The 22,444-nt window shown below is 47.5% G+C and overlaps 1 protein-coding gene across 6 annotated transcripts in view; it reads left to right on the top strand.

Moving 5' to 3' along the window:
- Cracd (capping protein inhibiting regulator of actin dynamics) overlaps nucleotides 1–22,444 on the top strand; it is a 221,756-nt gene that overhangs the window by 178,785 nt on the left and 20,527 nt on the right. For 2 of the 6 annotated variants that reach the window (XM_085691734.2, XM_085691735.2), the window contains 4 exons: nucleotides 10,657–10,792; nucleotides 12,657–12,678; nucleotides 18,178–18,342; nucleotides 20,924–20,992. In XM_085691734.2, the coding sequence (XP_085547860.2) occupies nucleotides 10,695–10,792; nucleotides 12,657–12,678; nucleotides 18,178–18,342; nucleotides 20,924–20,992 (354 nt within the window). In that variant the 5' untranslated portion in view covers nucleotides 10,657–10,694. The remainder of the gene's footprint in view (nucleotides 1–10,656; nucleotides 10,793–12,656; nucleotides 12,679–18,177; nucleotides 18,343–20,923; nucleotides 20,993–22,444) is intronic. The other 4 variants (XM_048414917.3, XM_048414914.3, XM_087908943.1 and 1 more) reach the window with 4 other exon arrangements.

The raw sequence follows: 22,444 nt of genomic DNA, 5'->3' as shown, positions 1-22,444 counted from the left end.
ATCTAGGGAAGGGGGTATTGGTGAATCAGTAGTAGCTGTTCGCAGGGAAGCTGCAGATGAGGAGGTGGGGTCGTCTTGAGAATGTAGGAGTTGTCACTCAGGAGCTGGGTGGCCTGAGTCAAGTCAGTCCCTGGATCTGCTAAACTAACCTGCCGGCTCCCAGTCAAATACGGCACCGTCTGTCCTAAAGCACTTTATAAACACACAGTAGTGTCACCAGAGATAGAGATGGTGGCCCTGATGACTTGGATTTTGTTTCCAGAGCACAAACCTAGAGGAAACTGATTCGCATGACAGGGAGAGAGGTTTCCCCACTGGGGCAACAGAGAAGTAGGGTAGGCAGCAGGGACGCCAGAGGAGTCCAGAGCTTGAGAGGCGTGCTAGGGGAGTCCTTGTCCTGTGATACAGGGACAATTAGACAGCCCCCTCGCCCCCCATCTCTAGACTGCTTAAGACTTCAGGGTGACTCCCGTTTCCTGTCTCTGTTGTAATTGACAGACAGTTTGGTTCTCTATGGTCTGCTGATCATCACATAATTTTACAGGATCCCAGAATCCAGGGTGCCTGTCAAAAATGCCACACCTGATCGAGACTGGTTCCAGTCTTCCCTAACAACTGTAGTTTTTTGTTGTTGTTTTTTTTTTTTTTGATGAGGCTATTTAATTGCTCATTAGCATTTTATTTGAATGGGACTCTCATGGATCTGTTTAGAAAGAAAACTGCTGATCAATTGCAATTGCCCCGTTGTCATGGAAACAAGCTGAAATTGGACTGTAATTATATTTCTTTATGCCTGAAGTCATTGCTATAGTAATTACCCAATATCTATGGTCCCAAATTACATGATGCTCCTCCGAAAAAGAAAGGAAGAGACAAAGACTAAGAAGCAGGGGGTGGGGAGTGCGCTGGCCTGAAGCAGTGTTCACGGCCAGCTGCAGAGAAGCCTTCAGATGGGAGAATTTCCCTCTGTGGGCTAGGACTCCACGGTCTGTGGGTGGGTCTTGGAATGTGCCCAGCGCTTTGCGCAGTCAGGCAGGATTTAGCTCTACAGAAGGCGTAACTACAGTGTCAGCCATCACTCAACGTATCGCCTGATGTCACAGAGAGTATGGGAGACTTGGGGGCGGCGTTTAGCAATATCATTAAGGTCTAATCAGGGCTGAAGATGACTCAGCGGTTAGGACCGCCCGTTGCTCTTCCAGAAGACCCATATTCTGTTCCCAGCATCCACATGATGGTTTGTAGCCATCCATAACTCCACACCCACGGGATCCAACACCCTCTTCTGGCCCCCTTAGGCACAGTGAGTTCATGTACGGCGCAGACGTACAAACAGACACACTGGTCCAAAGCACTGAGTTCTACCCAATAGAACTTTGACTTTCCAGAGCCAGAGTAATTCAGGCCCCATCCCATCCTGGCATGCTGGGGGAACATGCGGCTTTGTTCCATAGGATTTTGGCAAAAGGGAAACACTGCTGTCTTCTGAGCTGGCAAATGGACGATTCACAATGAATGCACAGTCCGAGAGAATGCACAATTGGCAAAGGCTTGAGTTGAAGGTCTTTACAGATGTCTGCCATGTCACAACAGATTGGAGGTAAAACCCAGGCACAGTGACATCATACACCCCCTAGTCCAACAGCTGCCCTCAGTGGTTTCTCCTTTCTTCCTTTTCACTTTATGGGCTCCACATACACACATCTTCACACCAAGAACACATGCTCTGTGACCCCACTGCCTATGGGTCCCAGCAACAGGACATCAAGCCTGCAGCATCCTCTGAAATGGTCCAGGGAGATAATCTGAAACGGTTTCAAAATCAACAGTAACAGTGAATGTAAGCTTTGCCTGAACAGAGGTTAAAATGTTTGATCTTTGTGTTGTTGGTGATGAGATTCTCAGCATAATAATCCAATCTATGCATTACAGTAGAGTACAGCCATTCAGCCAGGCCCCAGCCACGCTGCCTGAGATCTTTGAGCACAGAAATGAGACCTTCAGAACAGCCCTGTGCTTTGTTCTGTATTCTGACAAAATGGGCCAAGGACGCTGTTATTTGCTCTGAAGTAGCCTCCTATGATAGTTAATTCCAACTGAGCACATGAAGTGTGAGAGGAGAAAAGAGAAGAAACAAGAGAGAAACACCACTGGCTCCTCCTTCCTGCCCTTCAAATCTAGAGGCTGCGATGTTCTAGGATGTAGAAAAAGAGGACCCTCAACACCACTCCAGAATTATCTCAGTGCTAACACAACACACCTTACCTCAGAATTGACTTTGCCCAGTCAAAGCCTCTGGCTGATAGTTAACGGGTTCTGGGGTGCTCTCGTGGAGTTTGAACCTCTCAGATGGCGTGACATGGCTAGAATGCTCGGGGCTGATGGCTCTGTGGATCAGACACCAGCACTCACCGCCAAATCTTCTATGATGTTAGGCCAATTCATGGATGGACATCTCTTTATCTTCTTCCTCTCTCTTTTTCTTCTTCTCTCCCTCCTTCTCTTAGGTTCCATAGAACTTCTAATTTTCCAGATAGTGACTTTAACTTAGGAGTATATATGGAGGTAGCAGACATCATGTCTTTAGAGTGAAGAAGGAGCTTTGGGTCTACCTGTTTACTGTTTTGGGTTTGCACATAATTACGAGTCATAATGCTACATTGGTTTTTATTTTTTGAGACAGGGTCTCACTGTACAGCTCTGCTTGGCCTAGATCTGACTTCATAGACCAGGCTGGCCTTGCACCCCCACAGATCTATCTGCCTCTTTCCAAATACTAGGATTAAAAGAGTGTGCCACCTTGCCTGTCCACGTTGATCCTTAGAAGTATTGCTACTCATTGCAGTGTTGTTCAAAACAGTCAACAAGTAGAAACAGCCTAAATCTCCATGGATAGGTGACTAGCTAAACAAAATATGGATTATAGCGTAGACTGACTCAGTAGTTAAAGAAGAATGGGATTCTGATATTGAATGACACAGGTTTAAGATACTGTATAAGGAACCGGAGAGATGGCTCAGAGGTTGAGTGTACTGGCTGCTCTTCCAGAGGTGCTGAGTTCAATTCCCAGCAATCACATGGTGGCTCACAATCATCTGCAATGAGATCTTGGGCCCTCTTCTGGTGTGTATGCACACATGCAGGCAAACACTGCCTGCATAATAAGTAAATAAATCTTTTTAAAAAAAGATAATGTATAAACAGGGTCAGAGGATACAGCTCTGTGACTGAGCATTTGCCTTTGTGTGCCAGTGTTTGCATATCGTCTTGAAAGTGCATTATGTTAAGTGAAATGAACAAGGAACAAAGATGTGAGGATGTGGGTGCTGTGTACAGATGTGAGGATGTGGGTGCTGTGTACAGATGTGAGGATGTGGGTGCTGTGTACAGATGTGAGGATGTGGGTGCTGTGTACAGATGTGAGGATGTGGGTGCTGTGTACAGATGTGAGGATGTGGGTACTGCATAAGGATGTGAGAAGCAGCCTACCTGTCTCTATAGAGAAATTCAGGAGGTTTGAAACCAGGCCTGGGAACTCTGGATTTCTAGTCATTCTCTTAAGCTCTGTATTGGCTTTGAAGGGTCTCTGAATGCAAAAGGAACTGTCGATAATAACAATCTTAGCCTGGATCTGACCTCACTCGGAAAAATACAATGCAGGTCCTGGAAGACATGGGGAGAACAGAAGTGTTGCAGAAATATCGAGCTTGATTTTATTCCTACTGAGTTTGCGGAGATGACCAAGTGGCTGAATCCATTGCATGACTTGAGGAGAGGGTCAGACGGTTATTACAGATGCTTCTTTTCTTTACTGGATAACATTTACATAAGAGGGGAATCAAAGCAATGCTTAGAGCCAGGGGAGCCCCATGCTCTTGTTATCAGTGCCTTTGAGAAGATAAGTACAGGGGTCAACAAAGAATGAAAGCTAAGACCAAAAGCTGATCCTGGTGCTTGCAAAGCTCAGCGTAAGCTTTGGAGGTTCAGCGTCTGTGTCGCTACCATCACATCAATGACAGCGACATACAGCTAGGGCAGACATAGGGAAATGAGGTTCTGATGTGCTGGCCGTCCTCCTTTTACCATTTGGAGTGGTGAGTACTAGCTAGAACCCAGGAACTCCCGTTGCCTGGTCCTACCAGGCTGAAAGTAGTCATCTCCTTGACCTTTGGTAGCCGTGGCTATGATTTTCAGCGGCCTTCTGAAGACTTCCTCACAGGCCAATGCCGTTGGAGCGTCCCAAGTGGCCTCTCTTCCTCTTTCGAGAACTTTTCACTTTTCCCACACGTGCATGGATTCGACTTCAGATCTCGTTTAAGTTAAAATAGCAGTGAAGTGGTTGTATGCGTGATCCCACAGTGAGAGTCCAAACCGTGAGATTGGGGGGCAGGGCGTGGGGATGGTATCTTTTGTCATTCAGAAGCTGCTCCGGTTGTCCAGCATCTGAAGAGAAGGCTCCGCACACCAAGTCCCTCCTCTGCCTGAGCAGGGGTACAGCCTTCCAACACAGGGGGAGTCTAGAAGAAAGCTGGAGCAAAGGGCTGCAGAGGCCTCCTGCTTCCCTCCTTCACAACAAAGGAAAGCAGAAGAAACAGGGCTGGCCTACTTCACAGTCAACTGTGAACGGCCTTTAAATGCCAAGCTAAAGAGGCCCAGCTGTGCTCTGCAGCAGGTACAGGCTTGTGGCAAAGTCCCCCTCCACCCCAGTCCTGTAATTTGAAGTCTCCAGCTGGTTAAGGACAAGGCTTCCACCAAGCTCTTTGTTCCTTGGAACACATTTCAAGCTGTGCTCTCCACAGTGCTGGCTTTTGGTTTCCACTCCAGCCTGCCTCAAACTCTGAGACTTTGGGTAACACTTGTGTCGCCTTTGTCTCAGCCTCAGCCTTGGAGAACAGGGAGTCATCTCCATGGTAGAGGTGTTTGGAACCCAAATTGATGTGAGATTACTAATATTATTATATAAACAGTTGAGTATGTAGATGAAGTAACTTACAAGAGAGTATTCATTCATGAAACTAATAAATCAATCATCACCCTTCTCTACTATTTCTTCCCGGTGCTCTAAAATGAAACAAAAACTAAATTTAACAAGAAAAAAAAGGCATAACCGTGTTTGATCTCCTTAAGGGTAGTGGCCATATATCACAGGCTGGTCTTGAACTTGCTCTGTAGCCAAGGATGACCTTGAACACCAGATCCCCCGAGGGCCAGGACTACACAGAGCCAGGGCTGTGTCAACACAAAGTTCCAATGTGTTTATCATATGCAAAAAACTTAACAAATATAAAAAGTCCTTTATTTACTTCTGTGATAAAATAGATTGTGGTATCACCATCAGTGTCTTTGGGAGGAACACCCAGAAATACAGATAGAGTGAGTGTTGACGTCAGGTCTGTTTCCTTGCCAAGAGACAGCCTTGAGCACTTATCTCCTGTAGAGAAGGAACCCAGAGCTGAGCCCAATCTTCTACCTGCTATTTTCTCTCCTGTGGTTATTAAAGGTCTTTTGGCTCAAGGCAAGAGGCCAAAAAATGCAGGTGGCTGACAGAAATCAGCAGAACTAGGGTAAATGCCCTGCGGCTGTAAACTCAAAATTTAGAGTTTGAGGCTGGGGTGAGATTAAGATCTCTAACTTTGGGGCACTCAGCCCTACATGGTACATCCATCCGTATCAAATCCTGTCTTTCAAGGATGGGTTTTAGACCAATGAGGAAGAGGAGGCTGAAGGACCGTCAGCTCCAGATGTTGGTGGATAACGCCAAGAAAACAGTGTCTTCAAATGCAACAGGCCAGATGCACGTATGAACTCAGAGACTATACAACACACAGGAGACCTGTACGAATTCAAGACAAACAAAATTTCAGCATGGAGATAGATGGTGAAGTGGACACAAAGTCCCACCCCTAATTTAGAAGCTATTTGCAATCGATGCAGTGATACCTGCCGAGGGAGGAAAGATAGGTTGTCTCCAACCGAGTGCCTCTGGGTATGTCTACCACATTCCATGGAAGGCCTCGTGCTCAGGAGTCTGACTAACACAAATGAATTCCATGTTTCCTGTGCTGTTCTGTTACGGTTTCATCTCTTTTGTCTTAGGAGCTTTTAGGGGGTTTTGTTTTATTACTTTTGTTTTTGTTTTCTGGGAACGGGGTGGTTGTTGATAGGAGCGTAGAACATGAAGGTGGTTGAGTGGGGAGGTGGGAGGATCTGGGATGACTCAGGAAAGGAAGAATATTATCATAACATGAAATTTTTAAATAAACTTTTTGAAGGAGTGTATAAATTATAGCAGAAGGTAAAAGTTCTGTAATAGAAGAGAAACTCCAAAGAAAGAAGCCGTGTCTGGGTAGCAGATTTCCTTCTGAAGTATTATTGCTACCCCTGCCCCAGGGACAGAGGATGGAAAACCAGGGCAAATCTTAGTAGTCTGTGTGGCTGGAAGAAAAGCTAGTAGTTCACGGACTAGCATGGATGGAGGTGCTTGGAAATAACCCAGCTCCCAGGTGAGAGTTCAGATACTATGCCTGAGAGGTAGGGACAGATCAAAGGTGAGTCCAAGTCTTGTAGAGGTTGCTGGTCAGCCATGGACCAGTGTGTGATTGCCTTGACGAGTCCTCCCGCTTGTTGCTTGCTGCCTGCAATTGTGGTTGGTTCATTCAAGACAATAGTTGACATAGCAGAGAATCTTGTTGGGAAATTGGGATCTATTAAAAACAAACAGTGATGATTTGAGATAAAAAATTAATTCTGAAGTTAAGAACATCAACAAATTGTTTTCCTAGCGTATTAGACAAAGAGTGGGTCAGAGCATAGCTCGCTGGAAGGTCTGGATCAGGACACAGATTAGTGCGATATAGATTAGTGTGAAAAGAATGGTAGATACAGAAAAGAGAGCAAAAGACAAGAGGCTCATGCTGGGCATTGAAAAGGCATGAGAGGAAAAATGGCTGGAGATCACATGAGAAATTAAGGCTGAGAGCTTCTCCTGAATGGATGAAAGATATCAAGCCTCAGATTTAAGAAGCCGTGCAAACTGGAGAGAAGTTCACACTTGCCCATGCCAGAGCAAAACTGTCAAAAAGCAAACAAGATACAAAATTTTAATCTTCTGAAAGGAAAAATGACATGAATTATTTCATTTTTCAAAATAACAGCCATATAAGCATATCCATCAAAATTCTGGCCAATACCAGACATCTTAAAATAGTGGAGTGTTTTCGCCCTGGGTTTGGAGCATCACAATATCTGCCATCACCACTTCCACTGCCTTTTGTCAACAAAAGAGTTTAGCTGACTCAGTGTGGAAAGGAAACAGCAAGAAGATAAGAAAGGCTTGGGGTAAAAGTGGTGCTTTGTGGGTAGACAACCTAATTTTATTTTGGACACGATATGCAAAGACTTAGAGATCATATTGTTATAGTTATTAAACAACCCTAGCAAAGTCTCTTTTCATAAGATCAGTATATTAAAAACAATTTTATTGTACATTCCAACAGTGAGAAAACAGAAAGTAAAGATTTTTTTTAATACCACTTACGAAAAAGTCAAACCACAAAATATATAGGAATAAATCTATCAGGTTATGTTCAGGAGCTCTACTCAAAAGAGTATTAAGATAATACAAAAAATACTAGGATAATAATAAAAGAAAAGATGATCTTAACACACAGACACATCCCATGTTCTAGATTAAAAGGTAAAGTATTGCAAAGACATTAGCCCTAGATATGTCTGCAGATCTAAGCCCATTGTGAAAGTAATTGCAGGAGCACCAAAGACAGACAGACAGACAAAGACAAGAGAAGGGGGAGGAAGAGAGGAGGGGAGACAGGATTGAATTTATGTAGAAATGCAAAGGGACAGGATAGCCATCTTGGGAGAAAAAAACAAAACAGCCGAAAAACAAATCAGATATTAAAACTTGAAAAGTTAAGGCAGGATGGGCGTGGGCTTGTTTCTGTTTTGTTTTGGGGTGTTGTTTGCTTGTTGTGGAGCATGTATTTCTTTCTGTGTTTTTGAGGCAGGGTTGCAGTGTGTAGACATGGCAACGGAAATAGAATTTAGCTTGGCCTTGTTGTACTCTGCACATACAACTGCAAGAAATTAGTGGAATTTACTAAACATTAAACATGGAACCATGTGTGGGTATGAGTATTTGAGAGCCTGTTTATATGTGTAACTGTTTAAAAAGTGCCGTGTACAAGGGCTAGGAGACGGATAAGCCGGGAAAGTGCTAGCCACGCATGTGTGAGGACCTGAGTCTGGGGCCCAGCACCCGCATGAGAAGGCATGTTTAGAGGCATACACTTCCCGTGTCATCACTGGGGAGACTGGAGGATCCCCAGAGTGTACCTTCCAGCCAGCCTCACCTAACGGGCAGGCTGCAGGTCCCGGTGAGAGACCGTGTCCCTAAAAACAAGGTGGGTGACTCTGAGAAACAACAAAGGCTGCCTTCTGGGCTCTACCCACAAGTCACACATGTGTACACACATGCACAAATACACACTAAAAACATGATTTCTATAAAAATCTTGATAGACGATGTAGAAATGAATCACTCTTCTCTTATCTGAATTGTAACCAGAAGTCTGAATTTAAGACAGAAAACAGGGAAAGGTTTAACCCATTGGATGAAAAGCCTTTTCGTGGCATCATTGAATGAAACTAGAGGTTCTTTTTTTTTTAACCTATGTGAGTAACATCCCCGTTTCTTAGGATTGGGAAATGGTGAGAACTTTCTTTTCGCTTCGTATTTCCAAAAACAAGAATGCATCATGGCTCACACATGAAGCTGCTGCCCTATGGAGGCCAGTGATTCTCCTGACGGCAGAACCATTATTCTAGTGACTTCATATCTTCAGCCTTTTGACACGCCAGCCTTCCTGGCACATGCTGCCTGTCTTCCTCCCCATACTCTCTCTCCTGCTTGGGTGGCCACACTCTAAAACTGTCTCCAAGGCATGTCAACTGGCTTGCATGGGGCTGCATTCAGTAGTATACTACTGCTTCGACTAGAATGGCTTTCGGTGTGGTCCTTACCCCTCCCCCGACATCGTCTCTAGTAAGATGAGGGTGGCAAGGAGTGAATGAGAGAATGAAACTAACACTCGTCAGTGGGGTTCATCACACCGGAAGTTGCGTGACTGTTTGTTCGGAGCTAAGGTCACGCGGGCTCTCGCCCGAATCTCTTGGCCCTAAACCTCAGATGGTCTTTAATGTGCTTCCTGAAATTCCATAAATTAGATGCCATAATCTTCTCAGCTCCGTCTAGACCCGGGTAGATGAGCAATTGAGTTGCAGTGCATTATGGGGGAACTGGTGAAGGTCACCTTTACCCTGCGCTTTCCTGCGCTTGCTCTCAGTGGAAACCTCCCATTATGGCTCCTTTCTTGGAAAGGAGGGAGAGTGCTGCTCCCTCAGCCTTGAGACCTTGCTGTGTCACCTTGGAAATGTTCTGCCTTGTCACAGGAAGGGCAAGCTGCTACGTCTGCTCGAGTAAGGAACGGCTATCTCCTGGGGCTTCCTTCTCCTGAGTTTCTCACTGTTCCTGCCTCTCATCAGGGAGATGTCCAGACGTCTCTCCGGTGCAACCCTGCAACCGGAAAGGCATCTATTTTCTTCTTGTTGATAGAGAGTAAGCCTAGGGCTCTGTGCATCCTGAGCCCTCTACTAACTGAGCTACATCCAGCCCCCTTGTCATTCCTGTAACAAAATACCTGAGTTCCTCGAGGCTGGATGTGATAGAAAAGTTTGTTTGGCTCATTTTGAGAGGCTGAAAACCCAAATAGCATGGTGCCAGCCCTGGTCATGACCCCCCTGGTTACATTACGTCAACGTGGGTGGCATCACAAGAGGACAGATCTAGCCAGAAATGGATGCTCCTTACATTATGTGTCACCTGGGTAGAAGGGAAACCAGAGTATGGGGAATGCCTGGGCTTCCTCTTCTTTCTCATAGAACTATGGGCTCACGAGAATTCCTTCCAAGGATGGTGCCCACAATGACCCCCCCCCCCCAAAGGTCTTATTGCTCCTAACATTGCTACACTGGGGACCAAGCTTCCAATACACGGAGTTTTGAATTCAAACCACAGCAGTTTGCTGTGTGAACTGTGGATCTATATCATGTTCTATATGTACAAAACATGTCAAAATGGCTCCAACATGGATTCCTCCCCCTTGGCTCTATCTTCAGGCATTGGTAGCCCCTTCTTCCAAAACCTTGCTCTATATCAGTACTGCAGTCTGACTGGGCATGGAAAGAAACACTTACCTCTTCTAGATCTGTGTATCGCTTCATAAATACCAGCTGGAAAGATTTTACAGAACAAACCTGATAGGGACAGCTCATCTGGGCAAGTCTTCTGGTTAAAAACTGAGCAGGACCATTGGCTCTGCAAAGAAACACTCTCTTGAAGTTCTTGCCCTGAGTGGTCCTGAGAAATATCATGAGAGAGCCACATTCTCATTCCCACAGAACCCTCTCATCTCCCCTGCTCCCTGTCTGACCCTCTGCAGGAAAGCCACGGTGTCGAAGGACTTTCTGAATAAGATAAGCGATGTGGGCAGAGCCCCTTTGAGTCAGGAGGAACAGAGAACTGAATCTGGAGAAGACGTTTATCATCCTAATAAAACGAAGCACGTATTTGCATTCCAGGTCCTCCACCTGTTCTATGGGAGCACGGGCGTTCTCCCATGACAGTATTTTTATCCCTGATGGGGGAGCAGAAAATGAGCAGACAGTTCAAGCAATGTCACAGGACAACATCCTGGGCAAAGTCAAAACTCTTCAGGTAAGACTGCCTGAGATGATGGGCAGAGCAGAGCAGAGGAGCCCCACCCCCGCCCTCTGTGGAGGGAAGTGGGAAAGACCCCGCTGGGTCCTTGAGTGATGGAGTGGGAGGTCCAGGGGTCGCTTCGGGGGAGAGGCTTTGAGATCTGGTGCTCCCCTCGGTTTCTCCCATGAGAGGCACACTTAGCACTGCTGCACCCACCCGCACGGCTTGTGCTCCCCCACCTCTCCTCTCCAGTTGTTTCCAGTTTGACTGGGATGTGAGGAAAAGTACCTAAGATAAGCTCCAGGGCTTGCCTGTGGGAAAGAGCTCCAATCACTAAGCACCAGAGCCGCCGTCAACAGAGGCCACTTTGTGCACATCCATCCTGTGAGTCTCCAGCAGGAGATGGGGCGGGGTGAGGCTCTGTGGTGGCTGTAAATGCGGCTTCCAGCCACCCTGTCTTGGGAGGATCCCTGCTGACTCCTTTCACCCTGCAGTGGGGTGGGGGTGGTTTTCTTACCTACTGTTGACTCAGCTGGTGACTCCCTGACAGTGAAAGTGTAGTAAACGGTGCTATACTGAATGTCGTTAAAATAATGGGCCCAGGAAACGCCAAAGGAACAAAGACTGTGGAGTCTCATTATGTAGGGCCCTCCCATCGCTTGAGCATTTCCCTCACCAGGAAGTTATGCCAAGGCAAGCACTTCTGAGATGGGAGTGCGTGGGGACTCCCTAGACTTTGGACAGAGGGCTCCGAGTTGCTGAGTCCCATCTGACAGCATGTCCACAACAGTGACTGGATCAAGGAATGGATGAGAAGAAAAAAAGGATACAAGAGCTTGCCATGGCGGCACATATCTTTAATCCCAGCTCTCCAAAGTAACTTTGCCTTTCTTTTCGCACGGGCTCGTTTCTACCGAACGTAAGCTGTGTATTTTATGAGCTGTGGTCATACAGTCAGTGGACGGGGATGTGGGACAAACCAGGAAGCAGCCAACACCCTGGAACCTTGCCCAGATCATTGTGCCTAGACCCACATGGACCAAGGGCCACAGTCCGCCCATAAAGCCTGCCCAGGCTGTTTCGTGAACCCCCAGCACTTCCTAGCCAGGCTCCCCTTTGTTCCTGCTGGCTGTGCTCTTAGACTCCTCGACTTTGAAGAAGCAAGCTCTCGCTTTTCACAGGTGGAAGAAGGAGGACAGGAATAGCCAGGGAGAACTTGGACCCACTTCCCTCTGCTAGTTCTGAGCCCCTGCCTTGTCATAAATCTTTCTCTAAAAGAAACGCTGTGTGCAGGATTCAGACCATGAAACAGCTGCCTTCGCGGGAGCTTCGAAAGCCCTTTAAAGGTGGATAACGGCCCGTGGGCGCCAACGATGTCTGCTCTGTACTGTTCACTGCACACCGCTCCCACTTTGAAAAGTGATTTAAGGGTTATAAAGCATGTGCCGTGCAATTGCGCAGTACTGGGAAAAAAATAGAAACTCAAAATCTGTGAGCGAGGGCTGTGGTTTCTTTTAACAATAAGGTAAGATTTTAAATAGTTTGATCTCCTAATTAATAAAACATGAAACCATCAACTTCCCTGAAGTGGCAATACAATTAACACAACGGGGGAGGGAAGGCGAGCCGAGCAGAATGAGTCTTTAGTGTGAGCGCTCTCATCTGGACAGCATCCCGTCAGATGAGCTCTGCTGAGTTTTGCCTCTGCCGCTGGCCTCCCATTCCTCCTCTGATCTCTACGATGGCTTTGGGAATATCAGGGGCTTTGCTCTTCGAGGCTGGAAACGGGGACCACGGTCAGAGCCAAAGGGATTTTTAGACTTTAAGTGACCTAAGGTTTACCTGAATCACTCCCAAAAGACTGTGCTTTATTTTTCAGTCGCCTAAGCAGTATGTTCCTGGTAAGTCCCCCAAATCTGGTGACTGCAGACACTTGCATGAATGCTTTGCACTTCCCCCACGACAACTTTATGCTGCTGTGGATGCCCAGGAAGAAGCATAGGAGACCGCCTCCTCCTAGGCTCCAGCATGGAATGGGAGAGTTTAGCTGTGTCGGAGGCATGTGTGTTTTATGTTTGGAATTGTCATTGTGTACATGTCTATGTTCTTTTTTTTAATTAATGGAGAATTAATTTATTAATGGAGAATAATTAATTATTAATTATTAATTAATAATAATTTAATTATTTTTAAATAATGAAGAACACCTATTTGACAGTGAATGTTCTGGATAGATGAATAGCCATAATTATATATTTAAATATTCTGTTGTAATGAAATTTAGCCAAAAAGAAAAAAAATAGTTTAAGAGACCATCCAGCATTCATTTAGAATTCATGAACATGAGTGGAAGGTGTTTGCATTTGGAGAGGTTGCCCCCTAGTGCCCACTTGTGTCATAGCACCTAGAACTGTCTGGCACCCACAGGGGTTGTTAGCATTGCTCCACTAAAAGCATAACGCAGACCAGCACAGTTAGCCTTCCCTGTCTTAAACAACATCACTTTACCATGGCAAAATTTCCGTGGCAAACTATTGAGCTTTTTAAAAGAACAAGAGCCCATTTTTTCCGAGTATAAAAATGTGCTCTGTGAGAACAAATTTGAATAAACACTTAGTTATAGGGATTGAAGCAATAGCGCCCTTTTGAAGGCCCAGTCCGTAAGGATGAATACCACTCGAACGAGTGAGAGAACACAGAGCAGTAAAAAATATCAGGCCTCTGCCACCATGTGGTCATGTGACCTTGGGCCAAGTAATTCTTTAATCTCCGCGACTCTCACTTTCCCCACTTGAGCAATAAGGAGGTGCAGGTGATGGGCAAGCCCCAAGGCTCCTCCAGCTCTTAAAGTATGGTGTCTGTGCGAAGTCCCTGTTCACTGCGGCACACGGTGGCTGTAAAAACGTTGCCCTTGGTGATATCTGTACCGCATCGACCTTGACATTATCAGGAGTACAGGTCAGGAGAGGGCCTCTCTGCTGAAGGTCACACCCAGCTGGGAGGTACATACCAGCTGCTGGTGCAACCGGAGGAAGCCTGGCTATGCCCACAGGTGGTTGCCACACTTTTGTTGGGAAATGCCTAAATTATGTGTCCCATGGATTATTTGATACAGGTGTAGGTGCGGGCCTCGGTCCTTGGCGGCAATTGCCGCCTACTAAAGTGGATTTTACTTGAAAATTCCAAAATCCTACATTTGAGGATTTTGACATGTAATACAGCCATCAAGGGCAGAAAGCAAAGCATCTGACCTCAGCCAGTTCTCCCTAGAACAGGTGTCCTAAATCCGCATGCTTTTTTAAAGAATTCGCTTTCATGATGGGAGTACCTGCAGTTTGCTCAGGAAGACATCACCTTTTTTCCCCTCTGTTGTTTGCTCTCATGGACATGATTTGAAAAAAAAATGGCTGCACAAAAAAAAATCTGGGAAATTCTAGATCCCAGCAGTGCAAAAATCTGCAGAATACAATGTACTTGGCATTCCCACACCACAGCATCCAGCCTCATAAATATGGATGTGGATTCCATGCCATCATCCATTCCCAAGCCTTCCATATGACAGCAAAACGGCCCAAACTGAATGAACAAAATATAGTCCCTTTGAGCTCGCATTCCAGTCGCAACAGTAGCTGTATTCATAGCCAGCAGCGGCACACGCTGTCAGTGTATGGACCAGTTTCCTCTTTCCTCTCCAGAGAGAATTGCGATGGGTGAAAAGACAGGGCTTGTGGGGCCAGCTTACAGCGGCCTAATCTTCCTGCTTGTGGGTCCTTTGTTGACCGTACCTGGACCGTGGGCAAATGAAAGCAATGAAAATCATCAGTTCCCATATCGTTCGCGTGATACCTCAAACCACCAGCTGAATTTTAGTAGGGATCTTTAAGTTGTCAATACACCTTATAGAATGTCACAGCAGTCCGGTCTCCTCTGAGTCACGGAAAGGTGTTGAGAAAAGAGACCTGTGGAGAAGGGGTGTGTCAGGGTGTGAGCGATTGGTCCTTAAACACCTGCCGCGGCCTTGGTTCACCAGCTCTTGTCTAAAAGCCGCTGGACACAGAGACCAGCCCTATTCCCATCACCATCACCGTTCCCCTCCGGCCTCTCAGTTCCTCTCCCTCGGCTTCCCAGCCACCAGCCTGAGTCTGTTTTCCCTAGGGAATTTCAAAATGGCCTCTAGACAAGGCGCACACTTTTGTTCTCAAGAGCAGCAGCATTATTTATTTTGTCAGGATGAACAGGTCTGCGACATAAGTCAGTCCTTTGGCCTGGTCGCACGCTCCCTTCCCTCTGCCCTCTTCCCGTCCTGTGCCCTCCAGGTCCTCAGGCGTTGTAGCCACTTTCCTGGGCCCTTCTCCCTCTTCCTTCCTCCACACTTCCTGTCTCTGCCACCGCCCTCCCTGTCCTCCTTAGCTGTCCACTCCATGTCCTAACATTCCTCCGCCCATTTCCCAGCCTGACTCTCGGTACTTTGCTGTCCCTGTCCTTCTCCATCAACCGCGATTCTTTACCTTCTCCTTCCGTTTCTGTCTGGAGCCACAACAATCATTTTGTCTTTGGACTTCGTTTCTGTCTAGGCTGTGATCATGTTTGTCTCATTCCTCCTTGTCTCTTAAGCATCAGGATAAGCCAACAACCATTCTCTCAAAAGAGCCCTGGTCAAGTAAAGAGGCCTGTTTGTGCTTTTTGTGACGGTGGCAAAACTCCTAATTAAGTGACAATATAGCATTATGCCCGGAAGTACATTATGAATGTCCTTCCCGTTAGAGAAATAAGAAATGATTTTCCATCTCCATTGGTCAATGGACACATTCCAGTTAGAAGGACTATTAAGTTGTAGTGTTCTATAGCACAGTAGGGTAGCTATGGTTAATAATTTATAGGATATTTCAAAATAGCTAAAAAGGAGAACTTTGAGCATTCCCGACACAAAGAAGTGAAAAATGGATGAGGTGATGAATATGCCAATCACCCTGGCTGACCATTATGTATTATATACGTGTATTGAAACCTCACAGTAGTCCACAAGTGTGTAGAGTCATTATCCATCAATTGAAATGGAAGGAAAACTCAGCCAAGTGGCAAATGCCCATAATTCCCACTCTTGGGGGTGCAGGCAGAAGGATCAAGAGTCCAAGGCCAGCCTAGGCTGCATAGCAAGACGCTGTCTCAGAAGAGAAAGGAAGGTTCCCTCTTCCCACATCTCATCCCAGAACACTGGCACTAAAAGACCCTGCCAGTGGGAGTCTCCCCCGTCCACGGAGATTTAGGACAGTGTCAGGCTCATGGCCAACACTCCTAAGGAGGCTTGGAGCAGGTGGCCACAGGAAGCCCCCCTCCCGCTCCCCCCAGGTCCGTGGCTGTGATTCCATGTCCTGTTGTCTGACTCCATCCGCTGTTGTAGATGTGTTGCTTCTGGACATGCTTAGAGTGCGTACTAACTGCCGCTCCCTGCTCGACTTGCCTTTGGAAGACATCCTTTTTCAGCAACCTGCAAGCCTCTTGGGGGCTGCTGAAGCTCTCCTTCCCTGGCTGAATGGGGGCTTTGGGTGTGCATTCTTCCTGGGAGGCCGAGAATCCAGTGCAGGCTGAAATCACACCGGACCAAATGCAAGCCCTTGCTCCCTGACTTGGCATGCTGGGTGGCTGAGGGTGGGGTGCGCTGTGCAGAGAGGGGCGTCTTGGGGCTCATCTTGGTCATGCATCTGCGTCTCCCTGCTCACTGGGCAAGGCTGGGGTGGGGGACGAGCTGGGTGGAGGTGGGTGGACATGGTGCCATTGAGTTCTGAGGGACAGGAGACATTTCCCTCAGGGGATACTTTGGCCAGGGATTTTTTAGAGAAATATTAAACATGCCGGTCATCTCTTTATATAACTGTCCCTGCAAGAAGGAAGTACACTGTCAAATTTATGAGATCTGGTGTGGAGCACAGTGACCAGAACTCTGGATGTCATTTTCAAAGACGTGGGCTCAGATTCCTTTGGAGCCACTCAGCCTTCCCATGAGCTTGGGCTGGTCACCTCTCCACAGGAACCTGGACTTTGCTTTGCAAAGTGACTGGGTTTGTCTTAGTTTGATCCTCCTGTTCCTGTGAGAAAACCGCTGACCAAAAGCAAACTTGGGGAGAAAAGAGTTTATTTCAGCAAACAGGTTACAGTCTATCATTGAAGGAAGCCCAGGTAGCAACTCAAGGCAGAAACCTAGAGGAAGGAACTGAAGACCAGGGAGGAAGGCCGCTTAGTGGCTGGCATTCACCTGCCACTTATACAACTCAGAACCACCTGCCTGGGGTGGCACCGCAGTGGGCTGGACACTCTTCCATCAATTAACAGTTAAGGAAAGTGCCCACAGATGCGCCCACAGGCCCTTTTGATCGAGGTGTTCTTCAGCTAAGGTTCTCTTTTCCCGGGTGGGTGCCTCTAGCTTGTCTCAAGTTCAGAAAACCTAGCCAATCCAAGGCTGGAGCAGCTGATTGCCAAATCTCTGGTTGGAAGCCCTGCCAGATTAACTATTAGCCAGATTAAAGATAAATATCAAACCACATTAGGTTTAGACCACATATGGGCGTAGCTCTAGAACAGTGGTTCTTAGCTGGGGACGCTTTACCCCCAGGAGACATGGGGCAAAACATCTGGAGTCAGATTTCCATTTTTGAATCTGGCCCTTACCCAATCTGCTGGTTATTGTTTACAGCCCCGTTCTCCCCTTCATTCAGATGCCCTTCCAGCTGCCACCTGCCGGTCATCAGCCCTTCTTTAGCCCTTCCCTCCCTGCCCCTACCCCAGGTTCCTTATGGCCCCTATTTCACGATGCGTAACTGAAGCGAAGAACGAAAACTGGATCATTCCCATCCCTGACCTCCACGCTCACCAAGGAAAGCCTTGCTGACCCTGGGACCTTCTCCCCCTTGCCCTGTGACCCACTGGGACCAGAGCATGTGGCTTTGACTTGGGGAATCCCACGCTAGGTGAAGACACAGAGAGATTCCCGGGGAATGTATCCAGAAGGGACTAGCGGGTTCAGCTGTGCCCGCCCCAGGAGTCTTCATTTCTCCCCGTGGCTCCTGAACTTCATGTCACCACTTTCTGCATAATGTCTTCATGCATTCAAAGACTTTAGGTAGATGGATCCAAGAAATTAAAAACACGCATTTCCAACCTGAGTTCGGAAACGTGGTCCCTGTACCTACCAGAAGCCGTTATCATTTGCATCTAAGAGGTGGCTGGAGTTTTAAAAGCTTGTGGCTCTGCAGATGGAAGCAAGTGGACTCAGTGTAGGACGGCCTTGAGGTCCCTCGGCATGGCCGTGCTTCTAGAAGGCAGCTGGGCACGACCGTCCCCGGGGAATCTGGTCATGGCTGTAGAGACTGTTTCAGAACGTCTTCCCCTTGTTTCTCCGGCAGCGACAGTTGGGCAAGAATATCAAGTTTGGGCAGCGGCCATCGAATGCCATTCCCATGAAGAAGGCGGGCAGTGCGGACGCTAGCTCTGATGAGGACTTCTTCCTGTCCAGTCCCATGGAAATTGTGACTCAGCAGGATATTGTCCTCTCAGACCCAGAGAACAAAGTAAGTCTCCTCCAGGAGGGGAGTTTGGTTCTCATAAGCCAGAGAGCAGGATGCCAGCCAGGAGACAGTGACATCTGATGGCCCTACAGTCTAGAGTGGGGGATGGGGGAGTGGGGATGGATAAGATGAGGAGAAGATGCTTTTCTGGTGCTCAGGCTGTGGACCAGTGGGAACGATGGAGTCCTTCAAGGCTCAGGTGACGCGAGTGCTTCTGGGAAATCTTTCCCGACCTCACCCCCAAAGCTGCATTGTCTCCTCTTTCATATCTGCATCCTCCCTCCATAAATGTTCGCATAAAATTGTTTTCTCTCCATCTCTAAACGTTGGCTTTTTGCAGCTAAAACTGCCTCTTACACATCCCTTTCTCCTCAGGACTCGGAGACTGCCAGCTGAGTGGCTGACTAATTATTGACCAAATTGGACTAATTTAAGAGAGCTGAAAAAGAAAGCCATAGGGGTCCAGGGAGAGGGCCTCACTCACGCCCACCAGCTTGAGCTCCCATCAGCTGGAAAGAAAGTCACATTTCAGAACCTGGCCGTCTAAAGTGGGTGTGTTGACACTTTCCAGGGAACACTTTGACTAGATCCTGAATTCCAAGCTCCTCCAGCAGCAGAGGAGAGGCCTGCGTAGAGGAGAAAGGGCCCTACAGCCCTCGGAATAGCCAGTCTGGGGCTCTCTAGTGACAGGTGGACGCTGGGTCTTTCTTAAAACAACTCTGCCTATCCTAGTTCCAGAGTCTGGGTGTTTGCTGTTAAAATAGGCACAGCTACTATCAGCTAATATGTCAGAAGAGCAAGACAAACTGTCAGCAGTGAAAACGGACAGTTTGTCCTATTGGCACCTCTGCTGGGGCCTGCGCCGTGATGATCCCTGGCACACACATATTGACAAACGGATAGTGGGTGAAGGAGGAGGGAATGGGGGTCCTTCCTCCTCGTGGATTTCGAAATGCTCTCCCCCACCTGCCCAGTATCAGGCAGCGGGGGCAGCAACAGCAGCAACATCCCTCACTTTAACACAGGGGATTCCTGAGGACCAAAGACTGCCCTTGCTATTACTTACGACTTCAAAGCGGGAGGTTCTGTGGCCTCAGGAAGGACAGAGGCTCTTTGTTCAACAGGCCTTGTCTTAGGTGTGGGTGTTACAGAGATGAGCAAGATTTGTCACGGGAGGGCCTCTGGTGGCTCACATCCTAATGAGAGGGTGTCACAGAGCACACAAGTCACCATGCAGGTAAAGATAATTGTTTCAATGCTGCCTGCCGAGAATAAGGCAGTAAGTGACTCTCTGGGGGCGGGGGGAGGTTGCATTTTCAGATGTGGGCTTGGGAACAGACCAGGGGGTGACAAGGTAGAAGTGTTCTAGACACAGGTATACGCCGGAACAAAGACCAAAGAGAACATGCTGATCTTAAAAAGAAGACCGGGAGGAACTGGTCAGATGTGGCTGGGTGGGCACTGGGGGAAGGCAGATGCCAAGGCCAGGTGCTGGAGGCCATGAAAAGGGAGAATCCTTGAATTCTGAGGAATAATAGTGAGGAAGGGTCTGGAGCTGACTTGTGTTCTTTTAAGTGTGTGTGTGTGTGTGTGTGTGTGTGTGTGTGTGTGCAGGTGCATACCATGACATGTGTGTGGAATTCAGAAGACAGTTCTTTTTTTTCTTTTTTTTTATTGATTTTTATTGAGCTCTACATTTTTCTCTGCTCCCTTGCCTGCCTCTCCCCTCCACCCTTCAACCCTCTCCCAAGGTCCCCATGCTCCCAATTTACTCAGGAGATCTTGTCTTTTTCTACTTTCTACTTCCCATGTAGATTAGATCTATGTAAGTCTCTCTTAGTGTCCTCATTGCTGTCTAAATTCTCTGGGATTGCGGTTTGTAGACTGGCTTTCTTTGCTTTATGTTTAAAAACCACCTATGAGTGATACATGTGATACATGTGATAATTGTCTTTCTGGGTCTGGGTTACCTCACTCCAAATAGTGTTTTCTAGCTCCATCCATTTTCCTGCGAAACAGAAAACAGTTCTTAAGAATTAGTTCTCTCCTGCCCACACCCACACGAGGTAGAAGGACAGCCGCCTTCTGGGGATGTTTCCAGAACAAGCCTGGTGTGCCACCCCCAGCTTTTCCTCCCTGTTCTTTCACCTTCTGTGCACGTGGCTCTGGGAGGATCTTTTGTCTTCACTCCCTGCTCCGAAGTCTCAGGGGAAAGCTAGAAGGCTAGCAGGAAGTCTGAGAGCTCCCACGTTGGAGCTGTGTGTAACACGGCCCCATTTCCCAGGCGAGGTAGTCGCCAAGCAGCCTCTCAGCCTCTCCGACCTTGGGAGGAAGCACAGGATGTGGGGCTGGGAGCTAACCAGGAGGGAAACGCGCTGAACTCAGGAAAAAAAGAGGACCTGGCTCCTCCATGGCTCTGTAGTCCCAGTCAGCAGAGTTACTACAGTGTTCCTTGGTGGTTCCAGGAGAGCCCGTGTCCCCCTGTGGAGCACGGGGCCACCCTGGTCAGGCCTAGACAGTGCTGGTTATTTGTCCAGCACTTCCTGTCTCCACAACAACTCAAGCGCTCTCTCTTCTCTTCCAGTCCAGTGACACGCCAAGTTCCTCCAGTCCTCTGAATCTACCTGAAGCCAGAAGTGAGATGGAAGAGAAGGTAACGGGATGCCAACTTTTTAATCTAGCCTCTTTCCTCTTTGTTACCATCTGATATTTTATTTTCTGTTCATAAACGGGAGCAACCAGAGGGGGAGAGGTTAAAGCATCCGTTTCCATGGCAACACAAGCGCTAGCCTCGAGCCCTGCTCTGAAGAATAGCACACTCCCATCATGCCTTGAGAGTTTTAGACAGTGCTAACTTCCCTAAATACAAATGGATCGGGCACTTCAAGACATTGTGAATCTGTTGAGAAGGGCATTCTAGAATGTCCGCAAGATACTCAAGACTGTAAGGGGGTCTTCTGTTATGAACAAACCCATAACCAACCTTACCCGTCTCTACTTTTACACAGGTGCACTTTTAATGCCCCTTTATTATTGTGTGTTGGGGTGGGGGAGGAGGGAGGGTGGGCTGCGCCTATGCGTATGCACAGAAAAGACAAAGGAGACTGTCAGGAGCCCCACCCTTTCGTTCTCCACTTCATTCTCTGGAGATAGGACCTTCTCACTGAATCAGGTGGTCTTCCCGTCTCTGCCTCCGCAGCGTGGGGGTGACAGGCGCGTGAATGGTTATGCTCTGCTTTGTACATGGGTGATGGGACCTGAACTCAAGGCTTCATACTTGACCTTACTTACAAATCGTTTCCCCCACCTCCCCCTGTGGCCTGGGATTTTACCTTCATTGAGGAGCCTAGACCCTCTGCCCTGAGCATGGGTCCTGAGGGGCTGAGTTTCTCTGGTGAGAATTCTCATCCTTACATGGGGTACACCTTCTCTGAAGAAATGGAGGATGTGGTAGTGACCTACTCTGCACCGGCAGGGCAGCGGGGGTGGCTCTGACCAGTCCCTCTCCCCAGTGGGAACAGCTGCAGAGAAAGCCTGGCGCTGAAATCTCAGCTTCAAGTGTCCCTCCCTGGCGTTAGTCCGTCACATTGGCTCTGTTGTCCTCCCAGGTTTCTCTTAGGGAATGGAGATATGTGTTTAATTCTTCTCAGAATTTTATAGCTGTTATGAGAACAACCATAAGTAAAAGCGACAAGGCCGAAGGCCAGGAATGTTTGTTCTCCACTCTAATTTGTGGATTCATGGGTACTAAGTAGTTGATTATAGTTGTGTACTAGCTTGGTCTTTTATCTTTTGTGAATAAATATGGAAGGTAATTGCAGCCTGCAAGCCCCACAGACTTTACACACACAGTGCAAACAGTTCGCAGGCCTGGCCCTGTCCAGGGCTGGCTTTTGTGCACAAAGCTACTGCTGACTCTGAGAGGGCTGTGAGCGCCCCCTGCTGTTCAGATGTCTAAATTCTCTAGATCACCCGAATGGCTTCCTCCTCTGACTGACCAGTGCCTTGGCCACTCACTTCTCTAATGTGTGCAGTTTGTCTAAGATTTGATCTTTATATATATATGTATATATATATATATATACCTTTTTTATGAGTGTTTTGC

Source organism: Myodes glareolus, chromosome 8, assembly GCF_982192425.1.
Source record: "Myodes glareolus chromosome 8, mMyoGla1.1, whole genome shotgun sequence".
Lineage (NCBI taxonomy): Eukaryota > Metazoa > Chordata > Mammalia > Rodentia > Cricetidae > Myodes > Myodes glareolus.
The sequence above is the reverse complement of the archived record's forward strand: the minus strand, read 5'-3'. Positions and strand labels throughout refer to the sequence as shown.